The 20517-nt window shown below is 36.3% G+C and overlaps 1 protein-coding gene across 4 annotated transcripts in view; it reads left to right on the top strand.

The window, feature by feature from the left end:
* gpcpd1 (glycerophosphocholine phosphodiesterase 1) overlaps positions 1-20517 on the top strand; it is a 51998-nt gene that overhangs the window by 27792 nt on the left and 3689 nt on the right. For all 4 annotated transcript variants that reach the window (XM_052011744.1, XM_052011747.1, XM_052011743.1 and 1 more), the window contains 11 exons: positions 309-465; positions 849-978; positions 4060-4114; positions 7982-8074; positions 10387-10464; positions 11783-11822; positions 15430-15488; positions 15840-15905; positions 17037-17173; positions 18763-18898; positions 18997-19157. In XM_052011744.1, the coding sequence (XP_051867704.1) occupies positions 309-465; positions 849-978; positions 4060-4114; positions 7982-8074; positions 10387-10464; positions 11783-11822; positions 15430-15488; positions 15840-15905; positions 17037-17173; positions 18763-18898; positions 18997-19157 (1112 nt within the window). The remainder of the gene's footprint in view (positions 1-308; positions 466-848; positions 979-4059; positions 4115-7981; positions 8075-10386; positions 10465-11782; positions 11823-15429; positions 15489-15839; positions 15906-17036; positions 17174-18762; positions 18899-18996; positions 19158-20517) is intronic.

Here is a 20517-nt window from a genome sequence, read left to right as displayed (position 1 = left end):
TTATCTAGGTCCGGCTGCAAATTGGAATGGCCTGTTTCATTTCTGAGTTGCAAACAGATTGAGCACTGGAGGTCAGGAGTGAACCCAGCTACTGGAGCATTGAGGCACTTGCAGTACCACTGTGCTGTCCATTGAGTCACTGACAAACATAAATCCAGACCAGGCAGTAATTAATAAAAACCTAGAAATTGTGCAGTAAAAGGTAGTGAATGATGGCTAAACCCTGTCATTCTCCTTTGAGCCAGTTGAACTGCTTGTACTTTTAAATATTGTTAAATCTCATTCACTTGTCTATTTGCATTTTACAGGAAGAGTTGGGAGTAGCAGTGGTACAAGGTGATGCACTTCCTGGTCATGTAGGCTCAGCCTGTCTTCTCTCTTCAACAATTGTGGAAAAGTCCAGTGGAGTTATCACACTTCCCATCATGAGTAGAAATTCAAGACAAACTATTGGAAAAGTAAAAGGTACCAGTATTCAAAAATGAATAGGCCTGGAAATTAGATTGATTAGTAACCCTTCTATGTATAAATTGGTATTAGCTCATCATACCAAAGACTTCCTCATGAAATCAAGGGTGGAATGGTGTACCTACCACATGATGAATGGATGTTATACAAATTCTCCTGTACAAAACAAGATGAAGACTTTTTTCTCATGAATACCTGTTCAAGTGAAAATCACACCTTTTAAACATTGTGTTGACATTCAACAGACTTGATCAGTTTCAGCGTGCTTTTGGAAGAGCAAAACTGCCTTTCACCTACATAAGTCAATATTAGTGTTGAATCTGAATGAAACTTGATAATATGCCTGCAAGTATGCAATAATCATTTCTATCTGTCTTCAGTTGACTACATCGTTATTAAGCCCCTGGAAGGCTTTACTTGTGATATGTCTCCTTCATTGTCCAAGTACTGGAAACCCAGAATGGCTTTAGATGTTGGGCACAGGGGTGCTGGAAATTCAACATCTGCAAAGTAAGTACTAAATTGAAATTCCTTCTGGCTTTTTTGCCAGGCAGTAAGGTGTCTTGTCTACACTTTCTGCCAGGTTAGGTGGATAGCAGAAGATTCTTTAGATGTGCCCAGTCTGTAAATCTGCACCCAAATATCAAACAACCCCTTTTCTATTTATCCACTTTCAATTTGTTAGTAAATATTTGGTTCATTTTATTTTCTTAAAGCTTATTTATCTCGATCTCATGCATATTCATTATTTTAATAAATTTTAATTGCTAGATTTAGTTTTAGCATTTATCATTGGCCTCATTCAGCACATATATTAAGGCTGGATCTAATGTAAAACTCAGTTATATTAAAATAGTATGTGCAGTAGTGGTAGATCAAGTAGCTTTATAGATTTTAACAATCATGTATCTACAAGTACTTTAGTCAGTTTTTCCTCTGCATTCTCATATTTATTGTAGAACTTGTTCTGTATAAGCTGGTCTTGCTTTAATGGTCTGATTATATGCTGGCTGCATTTGCAGTTTTTGAACCTTTTCCTTTATGGGAATATTTGCATTTCTTTTTCCTTATGTTTTGCTTTTCAAATTTGGTGTTTTGAAAAACATATGTATTTGAAAATTTTATATATTGATGTCCATTATTATTGAAAAATAGCTTTTAGTACCAAATGGCTGCATAGTGGCAAATCATTGTAATGGGATTTACAGCACAGACATGGGCCATTTACCTGCAATAGATGCCTCGATGTAGGTGTTATATCAACATATTCGCACCTTCACTCCCCCGACTCCTAACTTGCTTCAACAAAACCATACTGACTTGCCCTTCTATTCCTTTCTCCTTTGTGCATTTATTCATGATAAATATTTGGTACACCTTCTTGTCTCGTATTTTAATCATCATCATCTTTCCATTTTCTATTCTGCCTTCCCTTCATCCAACAATAATTATAATGATGGTATTACACACAGTGGCATGCAAAAGTTTGGGCACCCCTGGTCAAAACTTTTGTTACTGTGAATAGCTAAGGGAGTAAAAGATGACCTGATTTCCAAAAGGCATAAAGTTAAAGATGACACATTTCTTTAATATTTTAAGCAAGATTACTTTTTTATTTCCATCTTTTACAGTTTCAAAATAACAAAAAAAGGAAAAGGGCCCAAAGCAAAAGTTTGGGCATCCTGTATGGTCAGTACTTAGTAACACCCCATTTGGCAAATATCACAGCTTGCAAATGCTTTCTGTAGCCAGCTAAGAGTCTTTCAATTCTTGTTTGGGGGATTTTCGCCCATTCTTCCTTGCAAGAGGCTTCAAGTTCTGTGAGATTCTTGGGCTGTCTTGCACGTACTGCTCTTTTGAGGTCTATGCACAGATTTTCGATAATGTTTAGGTCGGGGGACTGTGAGGGCTATGGCAAAACCTTCAGTTTGTGCCTCTTGAGGTAGTTCATTGTGGATTTTGAGGTGTGTTTAGGATCGTTATCCTGTTGTAGAAGCCATCGTCTTTTCATCTTCAGTGTTTCTACAGACGGTGTGATGTCTGCTTCCAGAATTTGCTGGTATTTAATTGAATTCATTCTTCCTTCTACCAGTGAAATGTTCCCCGTGCCACTGGCTGCAACGCAATCCCAAAGCAAGATCGATCCACCCCCGTGCTTAACAGTTGAAGAGATGTTCTTTTCATGAAATTCTGCACCCCTTTTTCTCCAAACATACCTTTGCTCATCACGGCCAAAAAGTTCTATTTTAACTTCATCAGTCCACAGGACTTGTTTCCAAAATGCATCAGGCTTGTTTAGATGTTCCTTTGCAAACTTCTGACATTGAATTTTGTGGTGAAGATGCAGGAAAGGTTTTCTTATGACTCTTCCATGAGGGTCATATTTGTGCAGGTGTCACTGCACAGTAGAAAGGTGCACCACCACTCCAGAATCTGCTAAATCTTCCTGAAGGTCTTTTGCAGTCAAATGGGGTTTTGATTTGCCTTTCTAGCAATCCTACGAGCAGTTCTCTCGGAAAGTTTTCTTGGTCTTCCAGACCTCAACTTGACCTCCACCGTTCCTGTTAACTACGATTTCTTAATTATATTACAAACTGAGGAAAAGGCTACCTGAAGACACTTTGCTATCTTCTTATAGCCTTCTCCTGCTTTGTGGGCATCATTTATTTTAATTTTCAGAGTGCTAGGCAGCTGCTGAGAGGAGCCCATGGCTGCTAATTGTTGGGACAAGGTTTGAGGAGTCAGGCTATCTATAAAGCTTTGAAATTTGCATCACCTGGTCTTTCCTAATGATGACTGTGAACAAGCCATAACCCTAACAAGCTAATGAAGGTCTGAGACCTTGCTAAAAGTTATGAGAGCACAAATCTCTTGAGGTGCCCCAACTTTTGCATGGTGCTCCTTTCCTTTTTTTACTCTAAAATTGTACAAAACAAAAATAATACACGGATCTTGCTTAAAATGTTGAAAAGAATGTTTCGGCTTTAACTTTATGACTTTTGGAGATCAGTTCATCTTCTACTCACTTAACTATTCACAGTAACAGAAATTTTGACCAGGGGTGTCCAAATTTTTGCATGCCACTGTCTACACTGTGACACGTTTGCAAAGATGACTTTTATTTCCTTTATGTCCACAATTGAAATAATATTACTTCAAAAAGGTACTCCTTTATGTACCTATTCCCCATCCTGCTCCAGTGCTTCTTGAGTAAGAGGCTGGAGGAAGTTGACTCACTTTTTAAAAAATTTTTTTCCTCAGGTTATCTAACAAATACCGACTACATAGCTTGGTCAACTTGTACTCGTTCAGTAAATTGAAAGCACTTGTACAGGGATTTATAAATGTTATTTACATTTACTAAGCTATATTCTTTGTACTCTGTCTAACATCAAAGTTTGTAGATAAAAATGTCATTTTTTTTAATGTCAGAAATTTTCATTTCCAATTTACAAGTACTTTGGCTCATAAATGTTGGAGATTTAGATATTTGGTTATTCCACTATTATGAAATTAAGGAGCTATACATATAGAAACAACATATATTGTGGTTTCATAGAGCTGATTTTCTTAAACAAAATTGTGTTTTAGCCTCGCAAAGGTCAGAGAAAACACAATAGCTTCCTTTAAAAATGCCGCTAGTCACGTAAGTAATAAAACAACTCTGCATGTTTCCAAGTATATGTTGCCTTAAAAGGTCACACTGAGGACGTAGTTTGTCCCAAGAGTTTAAAACTTATTGATGTAACTATTTGATGAACAAAATGACTTGTGACCAGGACCAATATTACCAGCCTATAATTTGCAGCATTGTTTTTAAGTATAGATTTTTGTTTTGTTATAGAAAAAAATGTTTTATAATCGATAAAATGACATGTTTTCAATCTAATGGTCAGAGTCATTTAAAATGATTTAAAATAAAAACTTAAAACTTAATATTTGAAAACATTACTATTAAAAGCATGCATGTTACAATAAAAATAAGAAACTTAACTTTCTTAGTATCTCTGTGCCCATTCAAAATAATGGGTTTACTTTGGATTCACCAGCTAAGGCTGGCACAAGGCTGAGAGATCAGATGCAAAATGGTCTGCCTTCTCAGTTCAGAACATTGCAGAATGCCCTCTAGCACTTTCCTGACTTCCAACAGTACAGTGCACAGAGCAGTTCACTATGTTGCAAACAGTTGTCTTTCATTTGCTCTATCTGCCCACGGTGTGAACCTGGTGTCAGTTTCAGGTGTCTGCTGTTGGGCATATGAAGAACATGGCCTGCCCTTTTGAGCTGACTGAGTGTGATTAGGGCCTTGGTGCTGGATATGTGGATCTGGGAGGGTCTTGATGCTGGTTTGCTCATGCTGCCACTGGATTTGGAGGATTTTGCAGAGACAGTTATCTCTCTGGGGTTTTGATTCATTTGTAGATATAGTATGCCTCAGAAACATGCAGTAGGATGAGAGGAATTTTGTGCAGTGTTAGACGCTTAGTTGTCTAGATAACCTTAAGCTGTGGTACACTGAAAGCAGTAAATATCATCTGCTTTTATTGAGAGGTGGCTACCAAGATGTGGGAAATGGTCCATATTTTCCGTTTTCTCCTTATGGATCTTTATTGTTGGGAGTTTGTTGTGCTGTGGGGTCAGGTTGTTAGAGAACCTTTCATCTTGCAAATTTTAAGTGTAAGGTCTGTTTTCTTGTACACTGAGGAAACAAAACGACAATAACTTAGAGCTCGACCTCCAAATGTATGCCCATGCAAGCATCATCTGCCTGTTGCACTTCTGCCTGATTTTGAGACTACCAAAACATTTTTGAGGTTCTATAGTGGAAGTGAATATTTATTCATTTGTCCTCTTGCTCCATTTCAGTGCGGTGCTTGTTGGAGGTGATGTGTAACATGGTAGTGATAAAGATTGAGAAGTGTGGGAATTTTGATGCAACCTTGTTCTACTCTACCAAAAAGGACCTCAACTCCAGGATCATCCTAGAAAGAAAGATCCTGAGGTTATTTTATTATGCCTTTGCAACCCCTCTGCCAGATCCACTTCAACATCAACCCTAAAAAATTTGATGGATTCTTTCTACCTCTTTATAGAAGGCCATGTGTTCAACTCTGTACTGCTTTACCCCTTGCCCATTATTCCAGACGTCTGAAGATTCACTGTGGTGCTCAACCTCCCTCAAATCACTCCTGAGCTTGGCTATGAAGCCTAGCTTCTGTTTTCTTGATGGCATTCCAACTAACTTCACTAGCTTCACCATCTTGGGATAATGGAAATTGCTGGATGTATGTCAGGTGAGGCAGGCTCTATGGAGGGAGAAACAGACAACATTTTAGTTAAGATGTTAAAAATATATCCTGAGTTGGAGGTTAAGAGGGGCAGAGATAGCAAAAAGATGGTGTGCACTACAGAGTAGTGATGAAGCCAGACTGAATGACACAAGTCATGATAGTGCTGGTTAAAAGTGTGTGAGAGCTGCATTTTACTTTCGTTCCTGGTTTTCTCCATTTGGGCACTGTCCCCTCCCATCCATGTGGGGAGGAAAAGGAGACCCAAGGTCTTCTACCTTTCCATCTGCAACTTGCTTTAATGTGCATTTATTCCCAGATCTGTGCCCACCTCTTCCATATGTACCAAATCATTTATATTCTTTCCATCACACTGAAGAAACTAATGAATGAACTTGTATGACTTGCAATTTATACACTTTTTGCCGTCAATCTGTCTTTTTTTTCAATGACCTGCCAACAACGCCCTTGTCTTGATCTATGATACTGCCCTTGGCTCAATTCCAAACTACCAAATGTCCCCTCTTCACATTTTAAACCAACACCAAGGACTTGTAGCTGCCACCCTGCTTTTTCCACATGTAAAAGTCACCTTGGCAACATCATCCAAAGCCACAAAATCAACTTTATTCCTCTTTCAAGATCTCTTCATTACTGTCAACTGCAAGTCCATATGTTTTGTAAAACCTGTAGCTTTGATATAAACATTTGGGAAGACTAAAAATTGGCTTTGGCTGTTATTACAAAGTATGTTTGTTTATCACTTGGTTTCATTTCTTTTCAACTGTCTGGCAGCACCAACCGAATTGCATTCCTAAAATTCCATTTGACTTTATGCTTCTATTTCAGCCCAAAACAAGTGAATTTTAACTTCTGTTGATTAATCTGTTTTGAACTTGCATTTATAACTTTCATCTTCCTGCACATTCCAAAAGTACTTGATGTTTAAGTATATGTGAAAATTAGTGATTATTAGAATGCAAGAAAATGTGGCAGTGAATTTAAGAATCCAGAGGCACAACAGACTGCAGATGCTGTAATCTGGAGCAAAAACCAAAATGCTGGGAAAGCTCAGCTGCATGACCTGCTGAGTTCCTCCAGCATTTTGGTTTTGCTTTGAATTTGAGAATCTGTCTTGTGACTTTGCCTTAATTTTATCTTTCCCCAAATGTTGATTGGCCAGGGTGTCGGGAACTCATCAAGCATTATAATGGATCTTTGAATGTCCAGAAGTGGATAGGCAGGGCCTTGATTTGATATTTTTGTCAGAGAGATTCTTCCTATTGAAGCATTTAACTGGATTAGGTTACCTAATGTCATAGCATTTCTCCAGTACAGATAGTTGAAAGTGGTCACACCATCTAGCTAGCTGCTTTTTATATTTTGACTACTGTTTAATGGTGACCACCTGAAGGAGCTCAAATGAGATATAAAACGCTTTTTTTTTTGCTGCTTTAATTCAAGTGTTCAAACCAATTGAGTTGTCAACTTGTCATTGGTTTGTACCTATGACTGCACATACTGCTATTGTCTGTTTAGCTCAGCTGGTTGGACTTCTGCCTATAATCTTCAAGGTTATGATTTCGGCCTCTTTGGGACTTGAGCCACAAAACCTTGAGTGACATTCCTTGTTGAGTACTGAGGGAATGTTGAATTGTTGAAGGCATTGTCCCACTGAATTATTACATTGATTACTGGCCCTAATGGTTCAAAGGAACCTTATTGACCAAATTGCACTATCGTTTTAAGTTTGGAGTTCTACTTCACATTTCTTAACAATTAGCCAGTGTATTTTTAATAGATGATTGTGTGCAAACTCCAACTATATTTATATGTGTAATTTACTGAAAAACTTTGAAGCACTCCTGTGATGACTGCACTTGCATAGCATTTTCTCCCACCTCCAGGTTTTTCTTTTAACTGAGCCATTAACGTAGTTAGTAATCTACAGCAATGGGAGGGAATATCAAGCAACAAGACATAGGAAGGGAGAACAATACATGTTACAATACATTAAAATACAAACGTTTGGTATCATCAGAAGTCCATTCATCTGTTGCAGTAGTGCAGTATAGTGTGTAACAAATGTAATCCCTTTTAGTAGAGGCAAATCTGAAACATGAAATAAGCATGAAATTGGCTGTTTGGTTATTTTACGAGACTCTGTTTACCTCACTATTGCAGTATAATCCCTAGACAATAAGGAGACGCTTCATTTCTTTCAGGGTGCTGCCTTTGTAGAATTTGATGTACATCTTTCAAAGGACCATGTTCCAATTGTATACCATGATCTCACCTGTTGTATATCGATGAAAAAGGTATGTGTTTTTTTTCCTCATTTTTCCATTGGAAAGATATTTTAATAGGCACTTAAAGTAGTTAATGACCATTAAGACTGACCATCAGTCCTGTGACTTCTATCGAATGTGGTTGCAAAGAGGCAACCTCAATTGTAATCTTCAGCTGCAGTTTGAAATTGTGGTTTAGTTACTTTTGTTTTTGGAAGAAATTAATGTGGATTGTTTTATCATATCTCAATAATAGTGTCCAGAGTGTAAAGTTGTCCATAGTTCAGGGCTGATTAGAAAATTTAACTTAATACTGTCAGGATGGTTCATTTGGGGAAATGGGTGTATCAGTGTTTTACAGGTACTGTTGAAATTGGCTCCTAACTACATTGTCTTCACAGCTGGTGTAAAGATCAAGGCCTTGTGTTTTGTGCTGCAGGGCTGGTGAATCTGTTGACTTTAGCTGCCATTCCTCCATCAAATTGCTAGCAACTTCAGAATTTGAGCATGTTTGCAGTTCAGCTGGAAAATCCTTAATTTGCTGTCACTGACTTTCCTCCATAGTTGCTCTGTTTGCAGCTTTATCCAGTTGAATAAGAAAACATGAGATGGATTTCAGCTACTTCTGAATTAGCCCCAATGTAAAATGCCCTGAAAATACTGTGTTTTGCACAAGTTTTGAGCCATAGTTGCTACTTTATTAATATTCCAAAAAAGAACTGACATTGGTGCTTGTGTATTATCATTCCCTCATTTTAAAATATAAAATATTCTAAGATTTTAAACAATTTTGATATGGCAACACATAGCTTAATCATATGTGTTACAAACTTCATGTTTAGTGGTCTGTAAAATTTTAAAACAAAACATGAGCAGAGCAGTGCAGTGGTGCAGCAAGTAGAACTGCAGCCTGACAGCAGCAGTGACCTGAGTTCAATCCTGACCTCAGGTGCTGTCTCCATGGAGTTTGCACGTTCTCTCCATGACCGATGAGTTGCCCTTGTCGTGTAGGTGAGTGGTAGAATACAGGGGGAGATTAAAAATTGGGATAAATGTTGTGTAAATGGTTGATGATCGGCACAAACTTGATGGGCCAAAGGGCCTGTCCCTGTGCTGTTTACTCTCTATCTCCTTTTTTAAACAAAAGTGTTGTACTTTCTCCTGGCTTGCTGGCCAAGAGGTTTAATATGATTGGCTGCTTGGCCATCTTGATATCACTGTTGCTAGATGCCAGAGGTGGCACCTGATACAAAAGAGGAAGTGATCTTTGTGGAGTTGATTCCTTTGAAGTCAGCAGTAACTTTATGGCAAGTTACAAATTTCTGGCCTAAATTATTTATCTTGGGACTTAAATTATCTTGAGTTTTGAAAGGACATTTAAGAGATTTGAATTATCTAATTGTATTTATGAGTTTGTAAGAACATATGAAATATGGAAAGAATGCTGAACCCATCAATCCTAAAAACATTCTGCAGCAGAAGGCTTATTTATTTGATTTAGTTTGGAATTATTGGTTAGAGAATTATTTCCTATTTTTCATGGTCCAGGTGTTGCTTTTGCAGCATTGGAAAATCGGGATAAAACGGATTTGATTCTTCTAAAAAAAATCAGTTTCTTGGGAGGAAGGGAAACAAAGTCTGCTTTAGATCAGTCAAAAAAGCATTAAAATGAATTTGATGCTTGCACATAAAACACTTCTGAATTCTTAATTAAACAGAATTTAATGCTGTACATAGAACAGTACCTCATAGGAACAAGCCCTTAAGCCCATGATGTCTGTACCAGTCATGATAGCAAATTAAACCAACCTCATTTGCCTGCACATCATCCATATCCCTCCATTTCCTGTCTGCTCACGTGCCTGTCTAAATGCTGCTTAAACATCACTACCGTATCTGCTTCCACCCCATGCTGTATGCTTCCTTTACCACCCTATCCATTTGCGTTGCCACTTTCAGAGAGCTATGGACTTGCACCACAAGATCCCTCTGTACATCAGTGCTCCTAAAGGTCGTGCCATTTACTTTGTACTTTCCCTTTACATTTGACGTCCCAAAGTGCAACACCTCACACTTGTCTGGATTAAACTTTGTCTGCCATTTTTCCACCCATATCTCCAACTGATCTATATCCTGCTGTATCTTTTGATAACCACCTTCATTATCCACAACTCTGCCAATATTTGTGTTGTTTGTAAACTTACTAATTACTGTGGTATGTTTTGCTCATCTTTTAAAAGTTAGTTAAATCCTAAAATTCAAGTATTTTTGTAACCTTCTGTTGCAATTTTTTTTTGGAAACGTGTGTATTGTATACTAAGCAATGTTGCTTATTTTTCCAGAAAATGGACAAAGAATCTTCAGAATTATTTGAAATTCCAGTCAAGGAACTTACATTTGAACAGTTACAACTATTAAAAGTAAGAAACTATAAGAAAACCTAATGATATTCTCCAATTGTATATTGTCCATAAAAACAATCCACAGCCATTCGCAAAACGTTTTCATTCCACATTCATCACCCACCTTAATGCGCAATAAGAATAACTATGGGTACGGTCAAGAATCCGGTTAGCTTGAATTATCAGTGCACAGCCATAACCACAGCTAATTAATGTCCTTGCATTAAAAACAATTTTGGAAATACATAAGTCAGGCAGCATTTATTAAGAGAGAAGCAGAATTATCATTTTGGGCCAATGTCTCTTCTGTTAAGTTGATTGACATGAAACATTAAATCAAATTAGTGTTTTCTCTCCACAGATGCTGCCTGACCTGTTTATAAGTATTTACATTTTGTTTTTTCAGCTTTCCAGCATCTTTAGTTTTTTTTGCTTTTTGTATGTCACAAGTTTTTCTGTTATTTATTACAAAACGGTGTTAAGTTTGTTTTTGAGCCTCTATTAATTGAGAATTACCCTTGATTTTCTTTACCTGAAATATTCCTTCAATCACTTGTTTCTCAATCCTGGTGAAATGAGTGCTCGTCATTTTGTTTTAAGTAATGTTGATCATTGTTGCTTGTGAAATCTAACAATATCTTCAAGTCATCTGATCTTTTCTAAATATTCAATAATGATTCAGTAATTTTTGTTGCAGTGTCCCATGGTTAGACTTCGTTTCAGTAATACTTTTGTTACGTTAAATGTAGCTGACCATGAGCAGGATATTAAGAGAGCACTTTGCCTCACTAGAGTTTAAAGGGGTATTTCCATGCATGATTCTGAGTATTGGCAAGTCTGAGTATAAACTCTTGGTACACCCTGCAGTAGTAGAGGAAGATAGTTTCTCTCAGCTACTATCATCACCTGGAAAAATATTTGGGCAGCAGTGATTAATTCGGAGCAGGTCATACACAGTCTTGGTTGTGAATGCATGTAGAAAAACCTACTAGCAAGGGGAGTTAACGTTTATTAAACTTGCAAAAGGGTATCAATATTGTATTGTAATCCATTTTTATATTATACACTGATATTGGTGTGAAGCCTCAAAATCCAAAATTAAGTTTTAAAACAAAAATTGAGTGTTCAGCCTGGTCTGGTTTTACATTGTTTGAACTGCATTATCCATTTTACTCATGTATTTGTTAAGCTCCTGTAAGCAGGGATGCATGTTTATTCTTAACTAAGCAATGTTACATGTTACAGAAATGTGAAGCATGGGCACAATAGTGAACTGGTGTACTTGTACTTTCTTGCATAATAAGTGGCACACTCACTTGTCAATTTTATCTTTCAGCTGGCTCATGTGGCTGCTTTGAAGGTGACTGGCGATAAAGGTACATATAGCATTACCACATTTCAAAGATTCCACATGACATTGATTTTATAGTTTCAATATTGTAATTTGAAATCCTTACACAAATGTCATGCTAATTAGTCTGCCAAATGACAGCCCAGAAAATAATTTACTCATTGAACCAGTTAATTTTTAAATGCTTTAATTCTTTATATACAGTATTTCTACCAAAACCTCTTGCTTTAATCGGCATGCAAATTAATCATTGGAAAAGTACAGGTTGAAACTCTCAAGTCTGGTACACCCTTGGGACTGAGCCACAGAGACTTTCCCCAGTTCACTACCACCTGAGCAGGTGAACTGTTCTTTTTAAGTATTGATACTCCCCAGATCAGGAAAGGGTTCACAGGAAATGCCTGTAACCTGCTTTCCTTAAGTCAGAAATGCTGTTGGCTAAGATTGTGAAAGTTGCACTGGTAGGTAAATTAGCACTGGTAAGTAAATTAGCTACAGTTTAATACAGATCTCTTTACAATATTTTTATTAAATCCATGAAAAAAATAGAGTACATGCATCAAGAGAATAAAAATACTACTGAATACGTTGTGTTAAATCATACTTAAGATCACAATACTCTAAATTAATAATCACGTAATAATTAATAAAGGAAAAAATTGAAATATTTTATTATAAAAAATATCTACTCCCACTACCAAAAGCCGAAGCTGTTTGATGGAAAAAAACAATAAGGAAAAACCCTTAAAACGTAACAATGTCAGCCAATATCTGCATTTTAGACACCAAATCAGAGATTTTGAAAATAATTCAAAAAAAGGTCCCCACAAGGTTTGAAAGTCTAACTTAGATTCAAAAACTGAACAACGAATCTTCTCTAGATTCAGGTATGACATAACATCCCGTAACCATTGAGCATGAGTAGCTGGAGTAATTTCCTTCCATTTAAGCAATACAGCTCTCCTGGCTATAAGAAATAGAAGCCAGAATGTGTAAATCAGAAGCCTTCAAAGTTGTATCTTTTTCTCCAACAATCCCAAATAATGCAGTCAAAGGATTAAGTTTAAAATTTATTTTGAAAAGTGCAGAAAAAGTTTGAAAGACCTCTGTCCAATACTTTGTGGATTTGGTTACAATTTAGAAAATATTTTGGTTTATTGAGTTTTTCTTTATCCAGTCCCATTTTCTCTAATTATTTTTTTAAACCTTCTATGACTGATGTAGTTTTTAAAGAGTGGGACAAATTAAGTATTACTTGTTTTCAGGATCTGTTTGTTGGAGAAAACCTTTCTTCGTTTGAACAATTGTCTACCTAGTATAATTTACCAAGAACTCATTTTTTTCGATATTCACAAATTAGAGATTTTCTTCGATCTCAATTACATTCATTTCCTTTGAGTCCTGATAAAAATTTATTAGATGTAATTTTTAATTTGGAACCCTTTCATGATGGCTCAATATCTAATATTTATGACAGATTACTAGGAATGAGTAAGGTGCCGCTAGATAAAATTAAAAATGCTTGGGAACAAGATTTGCAGATGTCAATTTCTGAGGAAACTTGGAATGAAATTTTCAAATTGGTTAATACTTCGTCATTATGTGCCCTTCATTCTCTCGTTCAATTTAAAGTGGTCCATAGAGCTCACTTGTCTAAAGATAAACTATCCCGTTTTTATTCTGATGTATCTCCTTACTGTGACAAATGTAATAACGGAGTGGCTTCTCTAATTCACACGTTCTGGATGTGTCAGTCTTAAAAAATATTGGACAGAGTTTAATACAGATCTTAGTTAATTTTAGATCTTGGTTAGAATTAGTTAATTAGTAGTGATCTGTACTACACCATGGGAATTGCCAGGCCACAGGATAATGTACCAGTGAGTTTCAATGTGTACAATGCAGTTATTTAAGAATAAATATTTTTTATTTAACCACTTAATAACAGTAAAAGTTGCTGGAGCACATTTACTCTCGGTATCTATCAGTCTGAAATAACTAAAAGAGAGAAATCCTTTACAATTCAGATTTTTTTTAAAACATTAATGAAAGGATTTTAGTGACAAATTTCATGTGCCAAGTTTTTTCATTTGTGGGTAGTTTAAGTTGATGTTTTTCCCCTTTCTGCTCATTTCTAAAAAGGGAGAGGAGACGTCAGGTTTGGAAAGGTGCATCTTTGCCTATCCCTGGTAACTAAATGGCATAGAATAGTGAGTTTACTGTGGAAGGCTGTGAAAGGTTAAATTATAAAGTTGCTATATTTAAATCTACATTAGTAATTCTAATATTTAATTAGCATAATCTTTATAAGATTGGGGACAAAAGCTTGGAGAATGCAATTAAGCATTCAGTTCATGTGTTACAAAGTGGAGCCTTAAATGTACAACTTGAGTCTGGGTGAGATGCTGGACCCATATTTGCTGAGACTTGTGATTCCATTGCATTTCTGTAAAGCAATAAAATGGGGACAAAAAAGTATTCTGGCCATTTGCTCTCCAACTTTTGGCATCTTGTTCTATAGGATTCCACAGACCTTTGCTTTCTCAACACCCAATCAAACTAAATTAAACAGCCATTTTTGAGAATTCTGATGGGTATGGATTGACTTATCTTAATTCACAGGTATTTTTTTTTAGGAGAGTTGATGTTAGTCATGGTAATCCTATGTTAATTCTGGCCTCAGTTAATGTTGTTACTCAAGTAAAACCTCACTAGCAGGGAATGTGGGGGAGGTGGAGGCAAATATCCATCAATCTTGCTCTGTTTGAAATAGGACTGCAATGGTGTGATTTCCTTCATTTTTTTGGTCTTTATTACTTAACTACTTGGAAAATTTTCCAAGTAGAATATTCACCCAATTTTTCTTTTTTTAGTGTTTCTGTTTGAAAATAATTATTTATATGCCATGATTTTAAATGCATGCAAGAGTGATATGGCTTTTTTTTTACCTGTGAGAATAATGTATGCAACTTGGTCATGACTTTCTTAGTGATGCATTAAGAACAGTGAAATGCACATACAACTTTTTAATTATGTCATGGTTATAATACTTGCTCTTTGTACATTATTCATAAATTAGTGCCATTTCCAGTTTGTTTGCCAACAATGTTCCCAAGTAGTAATATTGCCTTCCATTTTTTTTCCCACATATGACCCCGATGTAAATCCAATTGGTTTCATGCAAGTCCATTTAAAATATCCAATTGTCTGTAATAGACTCAAAAAAAATGATGATGAAATAATGTCCTGGGAAACCAGTTCCTTCTGACTTTTTTTGGTCAGAGGATTAGAAATTCTATCAATTGCTGGGGAAGAGTGAATATTAATATTTAATCAAGTTCTCCATATCAAACTATTTTCTTTAAATTTTGCATTTATACAGGGAACATCTTGGATAACATTGATTTCACCAGTTGATCTTTTTATTACCTTTTGAAAGCAAGTCTGCTTGAAAATTATCTAAGCAATAACCTGATGTTTCAGGTATTCATTAAATTCAATGCATTAGCTGAAAGAAGTGAATTTAATCTTTAGTTAAAGTATTGCTGTGTTTATCCATGATTTTATAGAAAGATATTTAATCTCTAATTTCAAAATTCATATCTGAGCTTCCTGAATTTTTAATTCCTTAGAAAATTTGGATGATGAAAATGATGTTTCAGAAAACCAGCCATTTCCTTCCTTGCAGCAGGTATGTAATTTAATGAGCAAAATCTAAATTGTATAGAATTTTCAACAGGTAATTTTGAATATCATATCCATCTTGAATGTGAGACTATGCTTAAATTGTCCAAATCTCCATAAGTGGAAAGAAATGAAAATGATATTCACTGTTATCTTTATTCAGTGACAGAAAATATCTATGGAGACTATCAGTTTAATTATGCATAGTAGCTCTGAGTCTATTAGGATTGTTTATTTGTGTGATTACTTATTCTACAAAGCTATTAATATGTAGTTAAAATTTGTACTTGAATTTTTGTGGATCACTTGTGAAGCAGGTGCTTTTTAGCGTAAATTAAAAGATGTAATTTCTTCTTAGGTATTATTATGTGTGCCTGAGAATATTGGATTCAACATTGAAATTAAATGGCCCTGTCAACAAAAAGTAAGTAACGTATTCTCAATAGTTAAGCATTGGCTGGTTATCTTTGATGGGGTTTGTTCGCATGTGGTCAGTGCAACGGTCAGATAAACTTGTTTATAGTATTAACATCATAACAAGACAACTAGGTGAAAGGCTATCTTTGACGAGGTTTATGTATTCTTGATGGCCATTTGCTGGCACAAATTGCAATCACCGAATGTTATTAGTTTGGTAACTTTTTGTTTTGGGGAGCAGATGCTAACACTTGACGACAGTTGCTCAATTTTGTGACTTCATCGCAAGATTTGATTACTTGATTAATAGCATAATGCACAGTCCTAAAATTGTAAGGCTTATTGTATTCCAGTTGTTAATTCCATCTGTGTTTGCAGAATAATGGGACTAAAGTCTTTTGTTGTAATAGTGTTGTTGCTATATACCACCTGAAAAAACTAAAGTCAATATGTAATCTGATGTTTAATGTCTACAATGTGATGGATGTCTTTAAGTGATGCATTAGTTTTCATTAAGCACTGAGGGGTAACTTGCACTTGGCTCCGGTTGTTTAAATCAGGTTATGAAAGGATATTTCAAGATCTAATAAAAAGGGAAAAACAGTTAATATGTTCCTAGATACAGTAATTTTACAAATTTTAGCTTGGTTAGAAGAACTATTGCCTCTGATTCAAGGTTGAGTACTCATGCCCAAATCCATGAGTTGTGCAGGTCGTTCAGTGATACTTCATAGTGATAACAAAAGTGTACTACATTATTGAAGTTGCTCCTTTCAAATGAGATGGTAAACCAGAAACTTGTGGCAATTTTTAAAGGGCAATATTCTGCCAAATATCCTGAGATTAAAATATTCTACTTGTTGACCCTGCAGGGAGTTTTATAAATATCCAAACAATGCAAGACATTTGGCAAAGCAGTTCATAAGGAATCTTGATAGGCCACAAGTATGACTGGTGTGGGAGTCAACTATTGCAGCAGAACAGAAATGTGGAAGGTGTTGGTAAAATGTCATCTGTAATATAGCAGAAAAATACTGTGTAGTTGAGATTCTACTTTATGCACTGCTTATCGTATGCTGTTTATTTGCAATGCCTGTCTCCAGAAACTTAAAGTGCTTTTTCTTTCGTCTGTTTATAGGATGGTACTTGGGAGGGTAACTTGCCAACATATTTGGACATGAATAAAGCTATTGATGTAATCCTAAAATGTACTCTGGAAAATGCATCTAATCGACATATAGTGTTCTCCTCATTTGTTCCTGATGTCTGTTCTATGTAAGTTTTAATTTAATATTTGAAATCATATCTGTAGATCTTCATTGAATTTTTGGAAATATTTTTGCTCAATGATATTTTGGTAGTGATGCCTGCAGTTGTCCAAATCCAACATAGCTGACAAGTCAAAACAGAAGTAAGGAACTCTTTACTGCAATTGTATGTACTCTAGATGCATTCTCACCAAGGCTCTATGCAGTTGTAGGAAGATTAAGTTAATCTTTCTGAAGAACCTTTGACCTGAAACACTTGCTTGGCTTCTCTCTCAATAAATGCTGTCTGGCCTGACTGTTTCTAGCGTTTTCTGTTTTATCTCAGATTTCCAGCATCTGCAATTTTTGATTTTCCTTGGGTTTTGTGCTTGGCTCCAGCACTTTAGTGACAATGTTATCATGTGAAAGGTGGATATGAGAGTGTAAGATTGCCAGCTTCCAAAGATTTTGGAACTAGTTGAAAAGGAAAGATATTGCAGATGTGATGATAATTGATGGTCTGATGTTTTGACTAGTGTAGTGAAAGCAGGATATAGAAAGTGTGACTTTAATCAGGCTTGTGTAACACTTCCACAACTTCCACAATTTGCAATTCAGTAGTCCAGGATGCAATTCACTTACTATTCCCTTTCCTTTACTCCTTCATAAAGGAAGAATTTGTATGAATCTGGAGAAGTATCTGCATTTGGGGGGGGAACGCAGGGTATGCATGTCGAAAAGCCATGAAGTTCAAATCCAAGAGCCTGACTGTTTCATTCTGGAAGCTGTAATGTGTACAACTTTGTGGCAAATCAGTGTTAATCTTGCTGATAAGTTTCTGCTCGTTTTTTGCAATTGAACTTAAATGGTCAGATTGACACACTGAACTGTTTTAATTGAAACAGTTTAATTGAAACTAGATTTATCTTTTTTTCCTCCTAGATCTTGAGTATGTATTCCTTTATTCTTTGGTTTAACCTGATTCCTTTTGAAGCTAGTAACTTTGACTAGGTTTTGTTACTATTCTTTGTGTGCAGTTAATGTTTTGTGTACTAATTTTCAAGTGACATTTAGAATACTGTCAAACTGGTAATTAGACATCAAGAAACTGATATCTTTCAGCAATGATCATTTCAAGGCAGAAATTTATCACATTTTTGCATTTCCTCATACATTCTGAATCAATTAGTATCTGTCATTGTAGATTTGTTACATAAACACTTTTAAATTGTCATTAATGCCAGACACAAAATCCTGGAACACTCCCTAACAGCATTGTGAGCATACTCGCACCTCAAGAACAGGTTCAGGAAGGCAGCTTGCCACCACCACCTCGCCGTTAGGGATAGGCAATTAAATGCTGGCTCAGTCAGTGGAGCCCACAGCCCTTGAATGAATTAAAAAAGAAGCTTCAGCCATCAATAGCAAGCTACAAAATAAAAGAAACATGTGTTTTATGCCCCTGGTGGTGAATAGAGTTCAAATATTTGAGTTCTAATAAGGTAAGTTGTAAGTACGAGATATTACTTCCTTTTATCTACATGTTTTCCTACAGGGAATTGCAAAAAAAGGAAAGAATTAATATTTCTTACGAAGTTAAATTCTTTGTTTTTCTAGGATCAGGCAGAAGCAAAACAAGTATCCAGTTCTTTTCTTGACCCAAGGCTATACTGATGCCTATCCAGAGCTTATGGATCTCCGGTGCCGAACCACACCAATTGCAATGAGTTTTGCACAGTCAGAAAACCTTCTAGTAAGTTCCAATCCTGTGCATTTCCACAATCCTATGTATTAATCTTAGTACTTTGTATTTGATTAGTTTCATTTCCTTGTTATTTTTTCTATTAATAGGGAGTCAATGTTCACACAGAAGACTTGCTGCGAAATCCAGGGTATATTCAACAAGCTAAGTCAAAAGGTTTGGTCATATTTTGTTGGGGTGATGATACCAATGAGTCAGAAAATAGGAGAATACTGAAACAGAAAGGAATTGACGGCCTCATCTATGACAGGTACGATCAACACAGTGAAACTTAATTGTACTAAAGCTTATATTGTGTGGAATGTTAACACGGGTGAATGCTTACAACTGGTAAGAATTAGTTTTATTTTGAATGCTTTGGGGATTTCATTAGCAAGGTTGAAATATACCACCTGTTTTATGGCCTTAAAGTGGTGGGCCATTTCAAACAGTTAGTAGTACTTTAATGCAGCAGAGTGGTTTGCTGTGCCACATGAAATAGCAAGTATCGGTTAACTACACTGGTTAAGAACTGGACTCTGAGGGCAAAACTGGAAAAGCACACTTTTCCTGGGAATTTGCAGAAATACAGCATTATTGTCACTGATACATTTATAATTGGACACCCTAGAAAATGCTGTCTTCAGGTTCATTTCATGTCCAATTTCTTGCTTTGTTCTTCATAACACTGAAACTGCAACTGACCTGTAAATTCCACTTAATGGATGAGGACTTTGAATAATTATTTCCTGTGGTATATTTGACAGAAATAATTCAGTCATAAGTAAAATACGGAGAATTAACAAATTATTTAAAAGGCAGATAATATGGGAGCACTTCATTGTGTATGGCATCAAGGAGCCCAAGTAAGTGATTATTTAGGGACCAATTGTCCAATTCCCAGAATGGCACTGCTGGATTAAACAAGACAGTGTTTGGGGATCAATCAGCTTCATTTATTTCAACATTTATCATCCTTTTCACAAGGTCCTTTCTGTTTACAACTCAAACAAGTTCCTTGCCTGCCGCTAAAAGTCTTAGGCGACATCTGGTTGGATAATGATTAGCAGGTGCCATTTGCGCTTTTCAGGTGCTGTTCAGTGACCATCTACAGCAAGTGTCTAGCTTCCCTTGACATTCAACCATATTGTCATACCTGAAACCCTCATCAACATTGTTGGAATTGACTAAAAACTAACTGGACTGGCAAGCTTGTACTTTACATGAAAGAGGTGGTCAGAGATTATAACTTGCATGCATCCTCAAAGCTCTTCTGTCAACCACAAAGTGGAAGTCTATGGTATAATTGAATATTCTTCATTTGCCTGGATGAGGGCTGCAGCAACACCAAAAAGCTCAATGCCATCCAAGATCAAGGTAGCTTGCTTTATTGCCACTCTGAATGTTCACACCATCAAGAGTTGGTGCAATGTGCCTGCAATGTAACCATCAACAAAACGAGTGCAGCAACTTGCTGAAGATTCTTTGACATCACCTTGGATCCTTAATTTAAACGTATTCATGGAACAGTATCTCTTGCCAGTCATTTTGGTAGCTTGGAATCCTGGTCTGGGCTAGTTACTATGCAGTTGCTGCTGGGCCAAAATCCTGGAAGCACCTGTATCTTCAGC

Source organism: Pristis pectinata, chromosome 3 (genome assembly GCF_009764475.1).
Source record: "Pristis pectinata isolate sPriPec2 chromosome 3, sPriPec2.1.pri, whole genome shotgun sequence".
In the NCBI taxonomy this organism is placed as follows: Eukaryota; Metazoa; Chordata; class Chondrichthyes; order Rhinopristiformes; family Pristidae; genus Pristis; species Pristis pectinata.
The sequence above is the reverse complement of the archived record's forward strand: the minus strand, read 5'-3'. Positions and strand labels throughout refer to the sequence as shown.